Here is a 23,840-nt window from a genome sequence, read left to right as displayed (position 1 = left end):
GGGACCACCAATGTTTAAAGGGGTTCTCTGGGAATTAAGAAAATGAAAATACTTAAATATTACTTCATTATAAATACAGTATATTACCAAATACCTTTCATTAGTTATAATGGCTCATTTTGTCCGGTGAAGAATCATTAGGAAAAATAAAATGGCTTCCATGTTGACACAAAACCTGTCCTAAATACACAGGACAAGTTAAAGAGCTGCACTATCTTTCTCTCTTAGGGCCCTTTCACACCTGCGTTATAGTCTTCCGGCATAGAGTTCCGTCGTCGGGGCTCTATGCCGGAAGAATACTGATCAGGATTATCCTAATGCATTCTGAATGGACAGTCCGTCCTTCAGGATGCATCAGGATGTCTTCCATTCCGGAACGGAACGTTTTTTGGCCGCAGCAAATAGCGCAGCATGCTGCGCTTTTTGCTCCGGCCAAAAATCCGGAACACTTGCCGCAAGGCCGGATCCGGAATGAATGCCCATTGAAAGGCATTGATCCGGATCCGGCCTTAAGCTAAACGTCGTTTCGGCGCATTGCCGGATGCGACGTTTAGCTTTTTCTCAATGGTTACCATGGCTGCCGGGACGCTAAAGTCCTGGCAGCCATGGTAAACTGTAGTGGGGAGCGGGGAGCAGCATACTTACCATCCGTGCGGCTCCCGGGGCGCTCCAGAGTGACGTCAGGGCGCCCCAGGCGCATGGATGACGTGATCGCATGGATCACATGATCCATGCGCATGGGGCGCTCTGACGTCATTCTGGAGCGCCCCGGGAGCCGCACGGACTGTAAGTATGCCGCTCCCCCGCTCCCCACTACTACTATGGCAACCAGGACTTTAATAGCGTCCTGGGTGCCATAGTAACACTGAAAGCATTTTGAAGACGGATCCGTCTTCAAATGCTTTCAGTACACTTGCGTTTTTCCGGATCCGGCGTGTAATTCCGGCAAGTGGAGTACACGCCGGATCCGGACAACGCAAGTGTGAAAGAGGCCTTACTTGTCAGGGATTATTATCCTGAATACAGCTGATAAGATCTTCACCTGAATCTCTGTAGGAATAGAGTTCATTAGGAGACATGAAGTACAGAGAGGATAGTAGGGGTGTATATAATGAGCAGCTGCACTTGTAGGCAGTCTCCATTACCACAGTCCACCATTACCACAGTCTGTCCTGTCCATCCTCTCTGTACTGTCCTAATGAACTCCATTCCTACAGAGATTCAGCTGAATAGATTATCATCTGTATTCAGGATCATAATCCCTTACAAGCAGAGCAGAAAGCAGGATGAGGTAGTTCTTTACCTCAGTGTTGTTAACTAAGGCTTCATTCACATCAGCGTTCAGCCTTTCCGTTCTCCTACTCCGTTATAGGGGCAGGAAAATATTAGCAAACTTAAAGGGGTTATCTAGACTACAGATATGGACCTATCTTCAAGTTAGGTCATTAATACCAGATTGGTGGAGGTCTGACACTCAGACCTCCACCAAACTATTCAGTGTACAGAAGCAGATTGTGTGTTGTGGCCGTGCTGGGATACTGCAGCTTTGCTTCTATTCAAGTCAAACTACACAGTACACTGAACATTGTATAGTTTCTTGCGCTGTGGCTGCCTAAAACAGCCGATTGGTGGGGGTGTTGAAAATAGGTAATCAATTTTAATTACTGCTATATGCTCTGCCCAGAAAATAAAGGTTTTACGAAATCTTGTTGAGGAATCAAGGAAAGAAAAGTTGTGTAGTTACTGAAAAAGGTCTCAGCTTCGACTGTTAAAAGTGATATCCACGTATGATATCGAATGATCAGCCCAACTGAATAAGAATGAATCCGTCAACAAAGAATTAGACTGATGATCAAGGCCTATACCTAGTTGGAGCTTAAAATTGTTAACCTTTGCAACCATTGTCATCGTGTAACTCTAGGATTAGCTCAGGAACAAGGATCAATACATGAGTGGCCACCAGTTTAGCATAAAATTCCTTACCCATTGAACACAGAGGTCATATAAGTTTCTGAAATAGCAGTGTATCACTTATAATACCCATAAGTGAGGCCATCTGGGCCTGGGAATTTGTTAGGTTTGAGAGACTTTAGTTTTAATTATCTTTGCCACTGAAATAGGGCACCAATGGAAGCCATTTCAATGTCAGAAAGTTGAGGGACGTAAATCCTGTCCGCAGCTGAGAAATACTTTTATATCTATTGAGGTTATAGAGAGAGGAATAATATGAGCCACACTGATCTGATATCATTTGGGGATAAGTGATTTTTTTACCCAAATTTTTGTTTTTCTCTAGCTCTTATTGCTAATAATGCAATGCATGACTGTCATGTGCAGAAAACGTCATACGAAGTTTCCTAAAAGCAAAATCATGTTGCGATAAAAGAATTATCCAGATATAGGTGGCTCTGTTACAGATAATGAGTTTAGTAGGGAATCCTCACTTGTGCTTGGTATTAGCTGACTGAAGATCTGTTGTAACCAAAATACTTTGCCTGTGAAGTTGCAATGTAGCTGAAAAGAGATCTGGAAAGAGCAGAGAGCAATCCTCTTTTCCAACTCTCTGCGAGCAGTTTATCTTAGGTCTCAAAAAAATGGATCTGTAACCAGTATATCAAGTGGAGCATCTTCTGTCGCATGTCTGGCCTTAAGGATCCTGTGCACCTTATCAATAGAAAAGTCCAGTTACAGAAGTGATGGCAGTAGAACCTGCACGGTGTTGAGCAGATATTGAGAGAGATTGAGAAGGGAAACATCTTCGGGGATACCACTAAATGTAATATTGTTCCTCCTTGTGTATTATGAGCGTCAACCAGTTTGCTGTGTGCTACTGATAATGTGGGCATTTTCAATTCAGTATGAGCTGTCCATGATTGGAATTCATGGGCTATTTTGAAAATAACTCTGAAAATATCTCTGGGCAGACAGAGCTGCATCTTTTAAAGTGCGACTTATAAGATGGCCCTCTTGTTCCATCTCACAAGACAGTGCTAGAGTCCTCTGCCCGTTTTGTGAAGCTAGAGATTTTCTTGGATGCCATTGACCTAGCATTTGGGGAGGTGTTAGGAGAAGAGGGAACCCCTCCCCAGCATGCCTAGACACACCTTAGAGGCTTCTGAAGCGCTGGAGGAAATCCAGCCTGTAGTGCGGAAGCAGGGGATGCCAGAGTGGAAGCTGAGGTATGTGTAGTGGTGTATTGGGGGAAAGCTCCTCCCTGAACTGAAGTCTGCAAGCTTCCTGTTCACTGTGGATTTGGCTCTTGTCCTTACTTTCACTGCCTGGTAGGATGGGGTGATCAGCAGGTGAGAATTGTGGAAAAAGTTGCTGTAGCAAAACACTATGAGCCACTAAGGAGCTTCTGTAACAGGTGCTCAGAGAAATTGGCCATCTCCAGCTGCATCCAAGCTCTGCCCCGAAACCCCATTTTAACCGCAAAGGTGCGGAAGAGAGGCAAATGTATAACCTGGGGATTAATTTTTTATTTTTTTTGTTTGGATTTGACCACAGCTGATCTAGCACACAGGTTTGTTTTTTCTCTGGTATTTTTTTAAGGGGTTTTGTGGTTTTTGGTGTATTTCTTTTGGTAGAAACGTTAAATGCAGGATAAACGGTAATTTTTTTCACCCTTAGGCCTCATGCAATGTTTCCGTTGTTCTGTTTTGCTTGATTTTCTGCGGACCCATTGACTTTCAATGGGTCCGTAGAAAATTCGGAAAATGCACAGTTTGTCATCCACATCCGTGTTTACAGTCTGTGAAAAAAATATGACCTGTCCTATTTTTTCCACAGACAACAGTTTGCGGACCCATTCAAGTCAATGGTTCAGTAAAAAAACACGGATGCACACAAGATTGTCATCCGCATCCGTTTTTTTCCTATAATTTGCATGGCAAACTAAACTTATTTTTTTTTTTTTTTTTTTTACTTTCCTTCATGTTTGGAGATCCTCCAAAAATAAAGGAAGACATACGGAAACAAAAAAGGACACGGAACAACAGAACCCCTTTTTGCGGACCGCAAAAAAATACTGTTGTGTGCATGAGGCCTTAATGTGCATTTTTTTTTCAATTTTTTTTTTGGGGGGGGGGGGGGGGTTGTTTTTTTGAATTGCATGTTCTGGCATTTTCCCTCCTTGAAAAAACACAAGTACCAGTGTGTGTTGCCTTTTTAATGGCATTTTTGTAGGGTGTTTTCTCTACCAATGTTTCCCCCATATTACTGTACAGAGGAATTGACATTACGAGGAGGTACATACTTTCTAATAAATATATATATATTAAAACTGCCAGGTACTAAAATAAACTGTAGACAAAATGCTTGGCAGGAGGCAAGAGGATGGGAGTGGTAATAGAGGTCAGATGGTGGTAACTAGGAATAAGCAAATCGAATTTGGATGAAACATCTGAAGTGGATTTGCATAAAACTTTGTTTTAATACTGTACAAAGCGAGCGCTCCCTACAATATTAGAATGTATTGGCTCCTATGAGCCGAAGTTATTACTTCACAAAGTCTCGCGATACTTTAGGTAATAACTTCATAAATTGATTTCTACTGTTAAAAAAAAAACATTTCCCAAACTCTGGTTCGGTTCCAAGTGGTACTTATAGTAAACCACACTGACTGGTGATTACTAGATCCCAAGCTTTCCCCTACAGTAATATCAGATACCAAATTCCCATTTGTGAATACTAAATCTAAAATGGCCTCCTTCCGGGTTGGCTCCTCAACTACTTGCTGTAGAGATAATCCCAGTAGGGAATTTAGAATATCTGTACTCCTGGCAGAGATATCTATTTTGGTTTTCCAGTTTATGTCTGGAAGATTGAAGTCTCCCATAATGATAACTTCCCCCTTCAATGTCATTTTAGCTATTTCCTCAACTAGTAGATCATCTAATTCTTTGACTTGGCTAGGTGGTCTATATATGACACCTACACGAGTTACCTTATGATTATCAAGCTGCAAGGTAACCCAATGCAGGTGATGGTGAGGCTGGTTGTGTGCAGGGGCGGACAGTAACTACCATAGCGGCAGACCATGCGACTGCTATGGGGCCAGGGGAAGAAGGAGCCCAGTTGGGATCATCCCCCCTTCTACTGGAGGTGAAAACTTAGTCAGGACTCTACCATCTAAAGGAACAACTTTTAGCAAATGAGGCAGTTGAAAAATTGCCCAAAGGTCACTGAAAGGGGTTTAGGCGGAAACCCTTCTGTCCTGTGTGGGGGGCCTGGTTTGATCCTTGCTGTGGGGCCCTTACTTCTCTATGTACGCCACTGGTTGTGTGAAACAAATACCAGTTCTTTACATGTCATGAACTTTAAATACAGCACAAGCGTGAAGATTTATCATCTTCCTGCGGAACTTATCCATTGTAAAAATGTTGCAAACACTTCCTTACGCAACTTGTCTGACAGCCCAGGAGATTTCAAAGGCTGCCATAAAAGGGTGGTCTTTGATAAATCTTTTCCACAATCTTTATCGTGCTTGGACCGGCAGATCTTACACAAGTTGCTATTTCCACTGTTCTTACAGTTCTACAGGCTGTAAAGGTGGTATCCAGGCCAAATGCTCTCTGAGTCACTCTACGAATAAACAGAGCTCTCTTCCCAATTCAGCCAAGTGGTGGTCCCCCTTTTTTGAAAGACAAGTAACTGTCCATCACATAGACCAATATCTGTTCCTTGTACAGGCTGCTTTTCCTTCAGAATACATTCTTATTTGCTTCCTCAGAGGCAGGTTGGTTAGACTCTGTCTAAAGCTGGCTGACTATCTTTCCCCCAAGACTGCTTTTTGCTTTCTCAGTTCTCTGTCGGCCTTAACTCACTCTCTACACTAAGGGCAAATTTATCAGAGCCCAGTTGTATACTCCAGACTATAATAACCAAGCACACTGCTGGATGCTGCACCTGATTTATGATGAGACGCCAGCCCCTGGCTGCCATAGATTTCACTATGTGGCATAGAGTATGATAAATGTGCCCTGCCCTCACCACACCCCCTTTTTTTTAGGAAAATTGCAAGGTAGAAATGGCATGTGCAGTTTGTGAGTTTTTCATGCCACAAAAGTGGCGTATCTTTTTGATAAATCTGCCCCTAAGTCTAAGCCACTTCCTATGAGTAGGGTGTAACAGACCCACCTAGCAACTAACTACCACTGCCAGTTAATCCTTTTACAACCTGTAGAAGGGAAATGCACACACTATCTTTCACACATTTTATCCCTTTCACCAGTGGGCTGCCAGTAATCTGCACAAGACTAGCTTTTTTTTGGCCCAAAAAATCCACTACACAAAACTGTGGCAGCATCCTATGGCTACCTGCACATGAGTGCGTGTTTACAATCAGATTGTTACAGCAGTTGGTAGGGAAGACATGGACAGTGAGCCATAACTGGAATCCCGCCAGCTTTCCCTGCAGTGCAAGCCCTAGTCGGCAAGTCCGCAACTGGTCGATGTTCCCTATACTACTAAGGTGCAAGACAGATAAAACAAAGAGAAAAAAATCACACAAAAACAGAGTCATACTGGATTGGGTCGGAACCAGGAGGACGATCGAGAAAGAGGGTAGTCAAATAGCCAAGCCGATATCAGAACCAGACAGGAGACGCCAGACAAAAACACGAGGCAGAGAATGGTCCTCAGCAAGCTGAGGTCAAATATAAGAGCAATCCAAATGCACAGACAGCAAACTGGAAACGGGAGCACAGCTATGGAGTCACAGACTATCACTGGCACTGGTATAAGTCCAGGAAAATCCACACTTAGGGCTCATCCATGACAGTTGGATGTTTTGCAGTCCGCAAATTACGGATCAGCAAAACACGGATACCGGCCGTGTGAATCCTGCTTTCTGCGGAACAGAATGGCCGGCCCCTAATACAACAGTCCTATCCTTGTCCGTAATGCAGACAATAATAGGACATGTCCTATTTTTTTGTGGAACGGCCATGTGGACATATGAATATGGAATGCACATGGAGTAATTTCATGTTTTTTTGCGGCCCCGTTGAAGTAAATGGTTCCATATAGAGCCTTCATAAAAAACAGAACGGACACCAAAAAAAATATGTTCATATGCATGAGCCCTAAAATTCCACAGAAACAATTTACATGCTGGACATGAGGATTTCAAAATCCTCAATTTCAGCACAGAAAAAGTATGCACTGTGTACATGAGATCTGTCTAATCTCATTCACTTTGCTGTTACTGTATTAGGCCGAATGCACTAATATGATCTATACCAGTGTATTACTGTACTGTGGCGGCAGCAGGGAGCGCACGGCGTCATAGCAACCAATGACGCCGTGCGCTCCTGCTCTCAGCAGGAATCCAGCCCGTGGTTCCACGGACTGCTCACGGCCGTGTGCATTCGGCCTTATGCTGAGTTTTTATTACACATGGGAAAACCCTCACATAATTCCACAATGTGTGCATTTACCCTACAAGTGGTTTTCAACATAAAGAAAATTACAACAAACAAGAATAGAATTTTTCCTCCATGTTTACTGTACTGTCATCCATTTGTGAATCTGGCCTACTTATCAAGCAAAAAAGCCAAACCTGCTGGGAGCTCAATTTGGGAGGGGCTGGCCACAGAAATGAGTGGAGCCTGGGTGCAATGGTAACACCCTTGTTGCACCAAAGACCGAATTTGTATACTAAGAAAAAGTATCATAACGTGGGATCTGAGCTGAGAAAGATTAATCAGAACCATAGCTATTTGTCTATGCAAACAATTTGATAGGTAGGTCGCTGATAACAGATTCCCTTTAAAGCGTTCAGCTTTCCATTGAGAGTACCACATATATGGCATAGCCAGGTACCACCCGATCTACATTCACTGTAAAGGGATCCGACTGGTTTCCGGCATAAATGTCAGATTTCTGCCAGAAAAATCCTGCAGTAGAATTTCCATTTCATCCACCATGACGCCCACAAATGAGTTTAAAATGCTACCACCCACTCCCTGTAAATTACTAGTGGGTGACTCTTTTTTTCTTTTTAGTATATACAGTACAGACTAAAAGTTTGGACACACCTTCTCATTCAAAGAGTTTTATTTTCATGACTATGAAAATTGTAGATTCACACTGAAGGGATCAAAACTATGAATTAACACATGTGGAATTATATACATAACAAAGTGTGAAACAACTGAAAATATGTCATGTTCTAGGTTCTTCAAAGTAGCCACCTTTTGCTTTGATTACTGCTTTGCACACTCTTGGCATTCTCTTGATGAGCTTCAAGAGGTAGTCACCTGAAATGGTTTTCACTTCACAGGTGTGCCCTGTCAGGTTTAATAAGTGGGATTTCTTGCCTTATAAATGGGGTTGGGATCATCAGTTGCGTTGTGGAGAAGTCAGGTGGATATACAGCTGATAGTCCTAATGGATAGAATGTTAGAATTTGTATTATGGCAAGAAAAAAGCAGCTAAGTAAAGAAAAACGAGTGGCCATCATTACTTTAAGAAATGAAGGTCAGTCAGTCCGAAAAATTGGGAAAATTTTGAAGACCAAGAGTCACCTCTGCTGCGGAGGATAAGTTCATCCGAGTCACTAGCCTCAGAAATCGCAGGTTAACAGCAGCTCAGATTAGAGACCAGGTCAATGCCACACAGAGTTCTAGCAGCAGACACATCTCTAGAACAACTGTTAAGAGGAGACTGTGTGAATCAGGCCTTCATGGTAGAATATCTGCTAGGAAACCACTGCTAAGGACAGGCAACAAGCAGAAGAGACTTGTTTGGACTAAAGAACACAATGAATGGACATTAGACCAGTGGAAATCTGTGCTTTGGTCTGATGAGTCCAAATTTGAGATCTTTGGTTCCTACCACCGTGTCTTTGTGCGACGCAGAAAAGGTGAACGGATGGACTCTACATGCCTGGTTCCCACCGTGAAGCATGGAGGAGGAGGTGTGATGGTGTGGGGGTGCTTTGCTGGTGACACTTTTGGGGATTTATTCAAAATTGAAGGCATACTGAACCAGCATGGCTACCACAGCACCTTGCAGCGGCATGCTATTCCATCCGGTTTGCATTTAGTTGGACCATCATTTATTTCTCAACAGGACAATGACCCCAAACACACCTCCAGGCTGTGTAAGGGCTATTTGACCATGAAGGAGAGTGATGGGGTGCTGCGCCAGATGACCTGGCCTCCACAGTCACCGGACCTGAACCCAATCAAGATGGTTTGGGGTGAGCTGGACCGCAGAGTGAAGGCAAAAAGGGCCAACAAGTGCTAAGCATCTCTGGGAACTCCTTCAAGACTGTTGGAAGACCATTTCAGGTGACTACCTCTTGAAGCTCATCAAGAGAATGCCAAGAGTGTGCAAAGCAGTAATCAAAGCAAAAGGTGGCTACTTTGAAGAACCTAGAATATGACATATTTTCAGTTGTTTCACACTTTTTTGTAATGAATATAATTCCACATGTGTTAATTCGAAGTTTTGATGCCTTCAGTGTGAATTTACAATTTTCATAGTCATGAAAATAAAGAAAACTCTTTGAATGAGGTGTGTCCAAACTTTTGGTCTGTACTGTATGTGTGTGTAATATATCTCATACCCTATTTTTAGATATATATTTTTTTTTTGGGGGGAAGGGAATATACGGGCCATCTTGGTGTATTCAAGGAAACAGAATTAGGCTACTTTCACACTGGCGTTTTGGCTTTCCGTTTCTGAGATCCGTTCAGGGCTCTCCCAAGCGGTCCAAAACGGATTAGTTTTGCCCTAATGTATTCTGAAATTAAAAGGATCCGCTCAGAATGCATCAGTTTGCCTCCATTCAGTCACCATTCTGCTCTGGAGGCGGACACCAAAACGCAGCCTGCAGCATTTTTCTGCAGTCATTTTTTCATGAAACACTAATTGCCGTTCCCCACCGTCATCTTTTTCTGACTGTGGATGCTCAAGAGTTTGGGAATCAGTGCACAAGATCTCCTCATGTCCCTCTTCAAGCGGGCTTGGCGAGAGGCCCAAATTAAGGAATGGCGATGAAAAGAGCTTCTCGGAATATCAGAGTGTGGGATCATTTGTTTGCCAGGACTCTCTATGGTGGGAGGAAGGAGGATCAGGGTGAGGATTCTGTTGACCAGACTCTTGGGTACTGAGACTGGACTTTGTGGAAGACAGGGTGGTGCTTAACTGACTGGAAGCATTATCTGCTGCAATCCAAACGACCACCTGGTTGCACTGGTGTGACTTCGAGAGTGGTGTCCTGCGCCGCCCTGCAAACTAGGACATGAAGCTAGGTATCGTGGATGAGTGTGTTTCTTGTGCTCTGGCAGCAGGCACAGTTTCACCGTGCCCAGGGCCACGGCCTCTGGGTGCACCATCAGCAGCACGGCCACTTCCCCGTCCCTTACTACTCGCCTTGAGCATTATACCGTCCTCATACATGTTAGAACGGTGTGTAATCTGACATGTAGCTAAACCTTCTGTCTTGATAAGAAGAGAAAACTGTACTGCTTTAACTTTCTCTTTATTGATAGTAGATTGACAGGAAAGGTGAAACTTCAGAATACAATAGTAGTATTTCAGAACATAAATATCGATGGTACATGGCATGAATAAAGAATATCTGATATACATGCAGTACATGAGATAATTCAATGATAATGAGCTATTAATACAAGAAACACACAATGAACTACAGTAAATGTCCTCACCAATAATGCTTGAAAACAGGCTGAATAACAGATGATGGGGCAAGAAAACCAGTGAGAGAGTGTAGCTCCTGAGACATAAGATGGCTACTGCTTGGAATACAAGCACAAGACTAGAAAGAACTAGGAACTAGCCACAATGCCCAAGGACTCCCATAATGCATAGGAAAACAGGCTGGATGAAATACATGAACTCATCAGTAGATGGTGCTTTTACCGTACAATATAATGCACATGAATTATAACGCAGGTAAATGCAATATCAACTGATAGACACACAGAAACAACTCGATCTGCATCTGGGGACAGAACAAGCATAATAAATGATATATATGCTTGCAAGTATGTCACATGTACACACAGGTTTTGTAAGTGTATGTGCAAATAAATTAAACTGAATGTCACAGATATTTAGGATGCGCAAACGTTATACAGGAGATGTAGCGCAGGTAATGTCGCTGTCACGAGCGGCGAAAAAATTAAACTGAATGTCACTGATTTTTAGGATGCGCAAACGTTATACAGGAGATGTAGCGCAAGTAATGTCACTGTCACCAGCAGCAAAAAAATTAAACTGAACGTCACTGATATTTAGGATGCGCAAACGTTATACAGGAGATGTGGCGTAGAGAATGTCGCTGTCACCAGCGGCAAAAAAATGTAACTGAATGTCACAGATATTTAGGATGCACAAGCATTATACAGGAGATGTAGCGCAATTAATGTCGCTGTCACCAGCAGCGAAAATATTATACTGGATGTCACTGATATTTAGGATGCGCAAACGTTATACTGGAGATGTAGCGCAGGTAATGTAGCTGTCACCAGTGGCGAAAAAATTTAACTGAATGTCACCGATATTTAGGATGGGCAAACGCTATACAGGAGATGTAGCACAGGTAATGTCGCTGTCACCAGCACCGAAAAAATTTCACTGAATGCCACTGATATTTAGTATGCGCTAACGTTTTACAGGAGATGTAGCGCAGGTAATGTCGCTGTCAGCGGCGAAAAAATTACACTGAATGTCACTGATATTTCGGATGCGCTAACGTTATACTGGAGATGTTGCTGTCACTAGCGGCCAGTCAATTGCCGAGCATCGCGATGCTCGAGTAAATAGTGTTCAGCGGAGCATGCTCGCCCAACACTAGTAAGGACATTTTCCATATGGAAATTGACCTTTGGTGCAGATTTTGACATCAGCAGGATTAATTGTTTGTACAGATTTTCCATGGGGAAAATCTGCAACAAAAACGGATAAGCAAAACTGCACAAAACTCTGTGCAGAAAATCTGCCTACTACACTGCCATGTGCATATATCCTGGGAGTATGCTCACACATTGAAAATACATTGTGGATGTTCATGTGTCAAATCCGCAACGTTGTACTGTACCAGAAAAGTGGATGAAATTTTAAAAAAGAGTGAAATCTGCAGCAAATCCTCCAGAAAATCCATGAGAAAATTTTGAAAGATTTCCTATCAGGATTTATGGCTGGTAAATCCACAGCGGATGATATTACCAGCAAAGTGAATAACATTAGTAGAAATCTCAATCACATCAGTGCAGAAACTGAACTGCAGTGTGAATCTTTTAAGGCTACTTTCACACTTGCGTTCGGAGCGGATACGTCTGGTATCTGCACAGACTGATCCGCACCTATAATGCAAACGCTTATATCCGTTCAGAACGGATCCGTTTGCATTACCATGAACAAAAAAAAAATACAAACTGATACGTTTTGACTTTACATTGAAAGTCAATGGGGGACGGATCTGTTTGAAAATTGAGCCATATAGTGTCAAATTCAAACGGATCCGTCCCCATTGACTTCCATTGTAAGTCTGGACGGATCCGTTTGCCTCCACACGGCCAGGCGGACACCCGAACGCTGCAAGCAGAGCCCAAACGCTGCCAGACTGATGCATTCTGAGCGGATCCGCATCCACTCAGAATGCATTAGGGCTGGACGGATCCGTTCGGGGCCGCTTGTAAGAGCCTTTAAACGGAACTCACAAGCGGAGCCCCGAACGCAAATGTGAAAGTAGCCTAAATCGGCAATATGTCATGAATTTGGCTCTTGCATTTTTTAACCTGTAAAAATAATGCCAGAATAAGCTTTTTTTTTTTTGCCGCCTGTGGTTTTTCTGTGTGGTGCAACAGTGTAGCTTATCAATAGCATTTCCTTCATGGCATTTTTCTCTACAGAGAGGCCTGAACAAAGCTCCAAGAGCTCCAGCATGAAAGAAGCAAGAAAAAACAAAACGCCTACCGTAATTAACAAAAACTGAATTTTTGCAGCAAAAAGCACCACCACTAAATACACAGAAATGCAGAAAAACACAAGCAAAAACCTGTGTGTGAAAGCACGCTAGTAGGGTATCGGAATGTGTGCCGTCTAAGTCTGAGACAGGCCCATGAAGGTTCTCTGTTCTGTTGAGCTTCGTGGCTCCGAGTACTCATGTGACATTACCAGTGACATTATTGTAAATGTAATCTAAATGTAGCATTTCAGCGTTCACTTTCACTTCCAGCCTAGTCGGCGCTTTATAATTTTTTTCTTGAAGCTGGAACGGTTCCTATCCCTAACTAGGCTGTGCTGACAGCAGAGTGCAAGATTTGTCAGTTGTGTGTGGAATGTGTGCGCCTATGTGTTCTGTATTTACTGCACTCGTGTGAAGGAAGGGACATTTTTATAAAGCTAGTATGGTATTAATTGTGGTTTATCTCTTGGAGGAGCGGGGGTGGTAAGCGTTAGACCCCTTTAAGTTTTATTTTATTTTATTTTATTTTTTTATGATTAGAAAAAAAAGCAACTTTTAGAGCTCATGGACACAACCCTATTTTTCATGTGCGCTATCTACATTTATTTCTATGGGACCATGTACAAATCCATATTGTTTCCATTCCACAATTATAGAACGGCCTATTCTGGTCCACATTGTGGGCAAAAATAGTCATTTAATGGGAGTGAGGAAAATGAGGAATGCACATGGAAGTTATCTGTATTTTGTGGGTCTGTGGTTTGCAGATGGAAATACTGAAACGTTGCATGCATGCGGCCTTAAAGGGGGTTTCCAGGAGTTTTTTGGATTGGTGGGGGTCTGACTTCTGGCAGTCCCACCATTCTGTTGGAAGGGGTTGCAATGCTCGGGCAAGTGATGTGGCCTCTACCTCAACCTTCCTGTCTTTCTGTAGCTCAGTCCCATTGAAGTGAATGGGACTGAGCTGCAATACCATGCACTGGTGATATACAATGTACAGCGCTGTGCTTAGTGTACTCTTCAAACAGCTGATGCTGGCAGTCAGACCCCTACTAGGTGATTAGTATTAAGGACAGTGACTGGTTGCAGTGGTGATGTGCCGTGTCCCGCTGCGGATGGAGGACTAGACCAGTGCTCCAGAAAATGGTGCTGGAAAAAGGGGAGAGTATAAAATGTATTTTTATTTTATGCCATTTTAGAGCTTGTCTGAAATTTTTGATTATCTCGGAAAAACCCTTTTAGGCTACTTTCACGCTGGCGTTTTGGCTTTCCGTTTGTGAGATCCGTTCAGGGCTCTCAGTAGGGGTCCAAAACGGATCAGTTTTGCCCTAATGCATTCTGAATGGAAAAGGATCCGCTCAGAAGGCATCAGTTTGCCTCCGTTCAATCACCATTCCGCTCTGGAGGCAGACACCAGAACACTGCCTGCAGCATTTTTCTGTCTGCCTGACGAAGCGAAACCAAACGGATCCGTCCTGGCACACAATGTAAGTCAATGGGGACGGATCCGTTTTCACAGCACAATAGAAAACAGATCTGTCCCCCATTGACTTTCAATGGTGTTCAAGACGGATCCGTCATGGCTATAGAAGAAATAATACAACCCGATCCGTTAATGATGCATACGGTTGTATTATTATAACGGAAGCGTTTTTGCAGATCCATGACAGATCCGCAAAAAACACTAGTGTTAAAGTAGCCTAATCAACATTATGGAATACACCACAACTGTAAATTATTATTAGAAGATATTTTCTATAGTGTACATAAATGAACTACCAAAACTACTTCCCATAGAAATATAACCGACCCATATATGGTTAAATTACAATACCAATAAACATATATGGATACTCACTAGATCACCTAGAAATATGTACCAAGACAGGATATAATCATGTCATGCAAAATTTTATTATAATAATTGTAGTACATGTGATTGACAAAACAAAGTAAAAAAAAATGGAGCTGGTGGTGCATGATTAGTGGACTACAAAAAAATATAATAGGGTAATAAAGTGCAAACGTGCGCTCAGCAGCAGTAATTGACGAGGTAGATGAACGAATGCTGGCGTCCAATAGTGGCCGACTACCATACAGGTAAGCCAAGATAAATCATACGAAAAGCAAAACATCACCGGCATCACTGTTGTGGCACACACATGGTGCAGAAAAGCTCAGCATTAGGCTGCATTCACACGACCGTAAGTGCTTTGGGGTCCGCAAATTGCGGATCCGCAAAACACAGATACCGGTCGTGTGCGTTCCACATTTTGCAGACCGCACATGGCCGGTGCTATATAGGGAATGCCTATTCTTGTCCGCAACCGCGGACAAGAATAGGACATGCTCTATCTTTTTTGTGGGGCCACAGAACGGAACAACTGATGCGGACAGCACATGGTGTGCTGTCAGCATCTTTTGCGGCCCCAGTGAAATAAATGGGTCCGCACCCGTTCCGCATATTTGCGGAACGGATGGGAATCCATTTATACGGTCGTGTGAATGCCTCCTTAAATGAATAAAAAACCGGTACAACTTAGTAATGGTCACCAAAATTTGGTAACATCTACCAAAATATACAAAGGAAATACCAATGCAAATATACTGACCGTCGAATAGTCAACAACCAAGTACACGCACCACCAGTCCACTCCCCAACGCGCGTTTCGCGTGCTGCTTTCTCAAGGGGTTCTATCCTTAGAACCGAGCCTGCAAAGTGACAGAGGGCATCCCACGCATCCCCGGCTGTCCTGCATTCATTTCTATGGGACTGTGGAGCGCTGGCTCAGCTATTTCAGTAAGCCCCATAGAAACGAATGGAGCTGGGGGCACGCATGCGTGGTGCGCTTCCCATTCATTTCAATTGGACTTCCGAAAATGGCCTAGCAAACTGCTCGGCTTACTTCTGCACTCACATAGAAATTAATGGAAGGCGGCCATGCATGCCGCCCTCCGTCACTTTGCCATATGCCCCCAATATCCAAGATGGGAATACCCCCTTTAAGTCTTTTAAAGGGATTGTCCCATGAAAAATATTTTGCCATTTTTAAACCAGCACCTGGATCTAAATACTTTTGTAATTGCAGGTAATTAAAATCTTTGTATAGCTACTGATGTATTCAGTAAAATGTATCTGTATAGCACCACCTGCTGTTTGTTCTATTTTTTATTTCTTTGTCCTAGGTACCTGTGGGTATCCTAGCCTGGTGTCACCCATGTTACCTGCTTCTTGGTGATCTCCCAATCTGGGGAAAACCACAACTTTTGTCAAAATAGTGTAACATCATCTGCTATGCAGCAGTGGCATCTGGCAGACATAGTACCATCACTGGTTCAGACATTTCACATGCAGAAAAAAGAAGAACATATACACATCACGTACACCTACCTACTATAAGCCTCAAAGTGCCCTGAAGTAAACACAGTGTAAAAGCTGGGTCTACACAGCAGCACGGTATTGTTCATTATCCACACCTTTCCTGCTCACCTGGAGGACAGAACATCTATGTGGACAGCAGCCTCTATTGCCTTGGTGACAGCAGATAGAAAGCTTCTGCAAGGCCCCCTTTTGGGAAGTTTCATTGGTGCCCCCCGAGGCTTAACCACACTTTTGTGAGTACAGAAGGTCTCCCCTTTTTCCTGGATCTCCCTGGACATTTCACGAGAGTTGGCAAGGGGTTGTCCAGTGGACAGTTTTTTTTTCTTAAAATAAATAAATAATCCTCAACCCCACTGATCCCCCTCAGCTGCCATTCCAAGGCTTACCAATTCCCCACTGGTCTCTCCTTCCTGGTCTGGTCAGGCGTGCTCAGCTAATCACAGCAGCAGCATCTCATGCCTGGGTGTCAAACGCAGACCTGGAAGTAAAGACCAGCATAAGCCTGGCGGTTAGTGTTGGAATCACTGACCAGTTTGTCCAAAATTGTTATATTGATTGGCGGGTCCAACACCCTGCACTCTGCCAATCAGCTGTTCCTATTGAAGAGGATGGGAGCAGTGCTGCAGGAACCAGCTCCGTCCACTACACAGGGGATGGAGCTGTGTGTTTCCAGTGCCTACTTCCAGAGGGGAAGGGGTTAGTTACAGGGTGTTGGACCCCCCACTGATCAGATATTGATGGCCAGCTTTGGACTAGCCCACCAGAGTGCCATTGGATCCTCAGGTGGGCCCAGGCACTTAGGTGCCAGAGGCGGCACTCGGAGCCCTCTCTGTGGGCACCCGCACCCTGGAAAAAGTCTATGGTGTACCAATATGCCTTAGACTTTTTCTGCCCTTCATCAGCGCAGGGCGCACTATGAATGGCACAGGCAGCGCACTGAATGTAGGCAGGCTATTATAGTTAAATGATAAAGTACATGGAGGATATACTATATTGGTATTCAGGTAATTTGCTGTGTTGGCAGTTTGCGATAGATAAGTGGGTTTTGGTTGGCAGTTTGGGCAATTGGACTCTAAAAGGTTTGTTATCACTGCTATCGTGGAATCCGAAGGTCCAAAGAAAAAAAACATCTGGAGCGGCCTTTGGAGACAATAAATTGGCACCAGGTCCTATTTCTTTAAATCAAAATCTATTAGACTTTATAGATGACATGAGGGTTGGGCCCCAAGAATAATTTCCTCTGGTGGGCCCAAGGAGCCCCATTCCATCTCTGTTGATGGCCAAAACTGAGGGCAAAAATCCTCAACAACTCTTTTAAGTTTCTACTTTTAATGTCAGTAGCTTCAATAGATCTGTCTTTTTGTACTTCTGTATGGAGCACAACATGGTATTGTATACACGTTGCTCAAGGAAGACATGGAGGTGGGTAAATCATAGTGCTGTATATAAATGGTTCTGAAAATGTACAAGTGAACTGCTCATTAAATTACTAAAACTTGGTATATGAACCTGTCATTTTTACTTTAGAACGTTAAAAATAATGGATGCAGTACCACTCATCACACATAGATGTCACTACCCAACAAATTAAAGAAGCTAAAGGCCATGTATTTGGTACACAATACTCAGTACAGGTACAGAGCCATACATTAAAATGGTTATCTCACAAAGTTAAAATAGTGTTTTGGTTTTTTTCACGTATCTGGAGGACTTTTTGGTGGTGGGCAGCAGCAGCAGCTCATCAAGCACCAGCATCTCTCAGGATGCATTGCAATCAGCACTTGTTAAAGGGGTTGTCCTAGTTCAATAAAAACTCAGGCAGCCCCTTTAAATGTGCTAAAACAACAAAAGAAGAGAAACTTACCTCTTTTCTCCTCTGCATCTTCCGGGGTTTCTCTAAAGGTCCTCCCTGCCATTGATGTCATCTGCCTGGCTGCAATAATGGCATTTGTTACACACCACTCACCGTGCAGCCAGTCACTGGCCTCAGCAGTATTTGGGATGTCACTGCTAAGGCCAGTGATTGGCTGCAGCGGTGATGTGAGGTGTCACTGATACAGTCAAGAGAACATACAATAATGGAGAGGACCGGAGCTCAGTGCTGGAAGCAGCAGGGGAGAACATTAGCACGTTAAGGCCTCGTGTACCCAACCTTCTTTGTTTTTGAGTTGCAGATGGAATTTCAATCTTTTTTTATTTTAATTAATCTTTATTGACATACATCATATATTTCATAAATATGCCACATTTTTAAACCGAATAAAAGCCCCACCAACTCCCAAAGAAGAAAAAATATAATATACATATATACACATATATATATATATATATATATATATATATATATATACACAAACCGGATTCCAAAAAAGTTGGGACACTAAACAAATTGTGAATAAAAACTGAATGCAATGATGTGGAGATGGCAAATGTCAATATTTTATTTGTAATAGAACGTAGATGACAGATCAAACGTTTAATCCGAGTAAATGTATCATTTTAAAGGAAAAATACGTTGATTCAAATTTTCACGGTGTCAACAAATCCCAAAAAAGTTGGGACAAGTAGCAATAAGAGGCTGGAAAAAGTAAATTTGAGCATAACGAAGAGCTGGAAGACCAATTAACACTAATTAGGTCAATTGGCAACATGATTGGGTATAAAAAGAGCTTCTCAGAGTGGCAGTGTCTCTCAGAAGCCAAGATGGGTAGAGGATCACCAATTCCCACAATGTTGCGCAGAAAGATAGTGGAGCAATATCAGAAAGGTGTTACCCAGCGAAAAATTGCAAAGACTTTGCATCTATCATCATCAACTGTGCATAACATCATCCGAAGATTCAGAGAATCTGGAACAATCTCTGTGCGTAAGGGTCAAGGCCGTAAAACCATACTGGATGCCCGTGATCTCCAGGCCCTTAAACGACACTGCACCACAAACAGGAATGCTACTGTAAAGGAAATCACAGAATGGGCTCAGGAATACTTCCAGAAACCGTTGCCAGTGAACACAATCCACCGTGCCATCCGCCGTTGCCAGCTGAAACTCTACAGTGCAAAGAAGAAGCCATTTCTAAGCAAGATCCACAAGCTCAGGCGTTTTCACTGGGCCAGGGATCATTTAAAATGGAGTGTGGCAAAATGGAAGACTGTTCTGTGGTCAGACGAGTCACGATTCAAAGTTCTTTTTGGAAATCTGGGACGCCATGTCATCCGGACCAAAGAGGACAAGGACAACCCAAGTTGTTATCAACGCTCAGTTCAGAAGCCTGCATCCCTGATGGTATGGGGTTGCATGAGTGAGTGTGGCATGGGCAGCTTGCATGTCTGGAAAGGCACCATCAATGCAGAAAAATATATTCAGGTTCTAGAACAACATATGCTCCCATCCAGACGTCATCTCTTTCAGGGAAGACCCTGCATTTTTCAACAAGATAATGCCAGACCACATTCTGCATCAATCACAACATCATGGCTGCGTAGGAGAAGGATCCGGGTACTGAAATGGCCAGTCTGCAGTCCAGATCTTTCACCTATAGAGAACATTTGGCGCATCATAAAGAGGAAGGTGCAACAAAGAAGGCCCAAGACGATTGAACAGTTAGAGGCCTGTATTAGACAAGAATGGGAGAGCATTCCTATTTCTAAACTTGAGAAACTGGTCTCCTCGGTCCCCAGACGTTTGTTGAGTGTTGTAAGAAGAAGGGGAGATGCCACACAGTGGTGAAAATGGCCTTGTCCCAACTTTTTTGGAATTTGCTGACACCATGAAATTCTGATTCAACATATTTTTCCCTTAAAATGGTACATTTTCTCAGTTTCAACTTTTGTTCCGTGATTTATGTTCTATTCTGAATAAAATATTAGAAGTTGGCACCTCCACATCATTGCATTCCGTTTTTATTCACGATTTGTATAGTGTCCCAACTTTTTGGGAATCCGGTTTATATATATATATATATATATATATATATATATATATAACTATTTGTCCTCAGATCAAACCTTATCCAAGGAGACCAAATTTTATTCCAAATTCTCTATTGACTAGTACTTTTTCATACATGTTTACTTTTTGCATCAAATGTTCCCATTCCCCTATCACATGGCTTCTTTCTGACCCCCATTCACTAGTAATAATGAGTTCGGCTGTTAACAATGTCCGTAATAAAAACTTTTGTTTGCTCCCCAATTTATGGCATTTACTAAGATCTCTATGTATTGCTACATCCGGTAGTAAAAGGGCAATTCCATATTAAGTGCCAAAAGTCTGCTTTATCCAAAATACACTTTAGGGTCCCTCTTAGAATCTATCTTATGCAATAAGGCCGGGGTCATGTGTAATATAATCGATGCAAAATATTAAATTGAACCATCCTATGATTACTTTTTTTTTTTGTAAATCTCTTTTTATTATTTCAGTATATCAAAGGGAAAAATCACAATATGACATTCCATAAAATTGTCATGAGACATTCAGTATCACTGTTACAAAGATTGCAATATATGATTACTTGATGAATCCTTGACATCATGCACTCAACCCTACTTTTAATCCGTGTGTTATCTGCATTTTGATAGCATACTGTCCCATTGACTGCTGCCTCCACTGGTTTTTCCCAAAGCTTCTTTTGGGGAAAGTCTTGATTACACATAGGAGTAGTAGCTTTTTGTTTCTGCCTATGAATACAGCAGTCTGAATGCTATCTAAGGCAGTTCAGTTACATTCTCCCCTTGGGATCTCTGTAATATAGTGCTGTACATAGACACCAAACAGTGGCACATGAAGTCTGTATTAGGGAGTCTCAGCAGGGGTGGCCTGGAAACTTAAAGTGGCCATGGAAAAAAAAAGCTGAAATTGTCCTGATTTTGTAGTTGGGTCCAAATTGATGGAAGGCAGGGCCAGCAATACCATATTGTGGCACATTATACCACCCCAACAGAAGCAAATACCACAGTCCATCACAAAATACATCTCCAAAAACTTCCACTGGCCGGGCACCGGGAAATTTTCCTGTACAGTCTATGGCCAATCCGCCCCTGAGTCTCAGGGTCTCCATGTCTCTTTGTACAGGCTCCGTACCCACAGTTCTGTCTTTGTTTGACCTTATAGTTAATCAATGCGAAATTCCTATTATTTTTATTTATTGTGATAAAAAATATTAGTCTAAAGTGACACTGGTAAAGCCAAGAAGATCAGTGATGTGATCAGATGGTCCACTATATTAAAAATAATTTGTAACTGGTCTTCTCATCCTTCAGTAGGCTATCCTCAAGCAGCTGCACCCACTGTTTGGCAAGAACCCCCAGAGCGTCCATCTGGAGCAGAACCCATTGAAACCACGCCATCTGTACCCCTGTCTGATGTCACTGGGGTTCCACCTGATGCATCTGAGCCAGACCCCACATATGAAGACCCTCTGGGTAACAGTGATGGTATGTACATAAAGGCCCTTTTCCAGAGAGTTACACACAGACCTTTCATACATAATTACAGCCGGTAGGAATTGGATTGAAACTTTTTTGAGATGTTCTTAGAAATATTGCACAAGTGGCATAAAACTGTCACACTACTAAAATTAGGAAACTGTTGTGTGTAAGTCACCGGTGAGCTGACATTTGTAGTTCTGGTCTCAGAAACAGTAATTTTTTGGGGGGTAAATTCTTTATTTAGGTTTTTCAATTTTCAGTTAACCCAATCAATACAAGCCATGAGGTCAATATCGGACATAGCCCAATAAATGATGTAAGCATATAATACCTGACAGCTGGCTTGGTAATTAACCGCCTCCGGACCGCCTAACGCAGGATTGCGGTCCGGAGGCGGTCGATTAATTCCTCCTTGACGTGCCGGCGCGTCATTTCGTGAGGCGCGAGATTTCCTGTGAACGCGCGCACACAGGAGCGCGCGTTCACAGGAAACGGCAGGTAAACTAGTGCATCTACAGCCTGCCAGCGGCGATCATTCGCTGGCAGGCTGTAGATGCGATTTTTTTTCTCATTCAAAGATTTATTGAGTTTTTCAAATAAGTAGATGTAAATGTAATACATAAAGGTAACATATTACAATGTCATGCAATGCCGTATACATTATAGAGCAATCTCCAGACAAAGGAGGCAGTAAGGTACAATGTCTCATATGTAAGGGCATTAAGAACATGTGGCAACACATGAGTAAGAGAAGTATATTGCTTACATGAAGCAGAGAAGGCCATAAGAATCTAAGCCTAGTAAGACATGGAGACAACATAAAAAGGAGGGGACGTAACAATAGACAACAGACAGAGAAGAAAGGTACAGGGGAAGCGGAGAGTGGGGGAGTGCGGGGTTAAAGACGGGCATTACGAAACTCATCTGACCCCCGGAAAGTTTCCCAAGGGCCTCAGGTTTGAACGAATCAAGAGGTGTCCTGAGGAGAGACGCAGATGAGATCCTCCATCCGCTGATGTAGGGCAATTTCTTCAAACCATTCCTCCGGGGAGGGAGGCGTAGGTGATTTCCAATGGCGAGGGACGACCGTTTTTGCAGCCTGTAACATATACTTAAGGAGCGAAACCTTAAAAGCAGGGATAGTCAAATCAAAGATAAACAACAAAAGCGCTTCAGGAGCATTGGGAATGGGTATTCCCGTCACTGCCCGCACAATACGATGTACAAAGTTCCAGTAAGGTCGCAGGATGGCACAATGCCACCAAATGTGTAACAAGGTGCCTTCATCGGTACAGCACCTCCAACAGCGATCTGAAACAGATGGAAACCATTTGTGAAGTACAGACGGCACTCTGTACCACCTGGAAAGAACTTTATAATTAGTCTCCTGCGCCTTAGTGGAAATTACTGCTTTATGAGAGAGAAGAAAAGCCCGCTTCCATTGAGATGGGGTAAGGCCATTCCCTAGGTCACGATTCCAGGCGTGGCAGAAGGAGGGGAGCTGGTCAGAGGTCTGGAGAGCAAGCAAGTTGTAAATGGTAAAGATGTCCCGGAGGACAGCGGAGGGGGCTAGACACATCTATTCAAAACACTGTAAGGCTCCTGCGTAAGGTGTGGGTGGTACGTATAGAGGAGTAAAAATGTTGGAGTTGTACATATTAAAAGTTATGCCGGGGGCGTATTTTAGAGGGCTCCATCAATTGGTTCAAGTGTTTCAGTCCTGAGGACATCACAGAACCGAAGAGGGCGCAGTTTGGTTCCAGTAAGGAAGGGTTTCGAGGATTGTCCTGGGCAAAAAGCTGTGTTATCGGTAATCAGCGCTAGAGGGCCAGTAGTATCAATGAGGAGTGTACGGCGATTAATGGACGCAATCGTCGGGAACGTGTGATTGGCTGTGAAGGACAGTGGGGGAGTTTTAAGCCTGGCTTGCCGGACAGCCAAGGAAGGACCGCGAGCGTGTGTGAAAAGGAGTTGCGTGCAATATGGACCCACAGTTGGCGTATACCGCAGAATAGTAATATAACTTACAATCTGGCAAACCAACACCCCCAAGTTCTTTAGACCGGGTCAAAACCTCCCATTTTAT

General features: G+C 43.1%; 1 protein-coding gene across 2 annotated transcripts in view; it reads left to right on the top strand.

The window, feature by feature from the left end:
- Positions 1-23,840, top strand: part of SNORC (secondary ossification center associated regulator of chondrocyte maturation) — a 56,665-nt gene that overhangs the window by 13,103 nt on the left and 19,722 nt on the right. The window contains exon 2 of one of the 2 annotated variants that reach the window (XM_044289313.1): positions 21,590-21,760. In XM_044289313.1, the coding sequence (XP_044145248.1) occupies positions 21,590-21,760 (171 nt within the window). Of the gene's footprint in view, positions 1-21,586; positions 21,761-23,840 lie in introns of both variants that reach the window. The other variant, XM_044289312.1, reaches the window with a different exon arrangement.

The sequence above is a fragment of the Bufo gargarizans genome, chromosome 4 (assembly GCF_014858855.1).
Source record: "Bufo gargarizans isolate SCDJY-AF-19 chromosome 4, ASM1485885v1, whole genome shotgun sequence".
Lineage (NCBI taxonomy): Eukaryota > Metazoa > Chordata > Amphibia > Anura > Bufonidae > Bufo > Bufo gargarizans.
The sequence above is the reverse complement of the archived record's forward strand: the minus strand, read 5'-3'. Positions and strand labels throughout refer to the sequence as shown.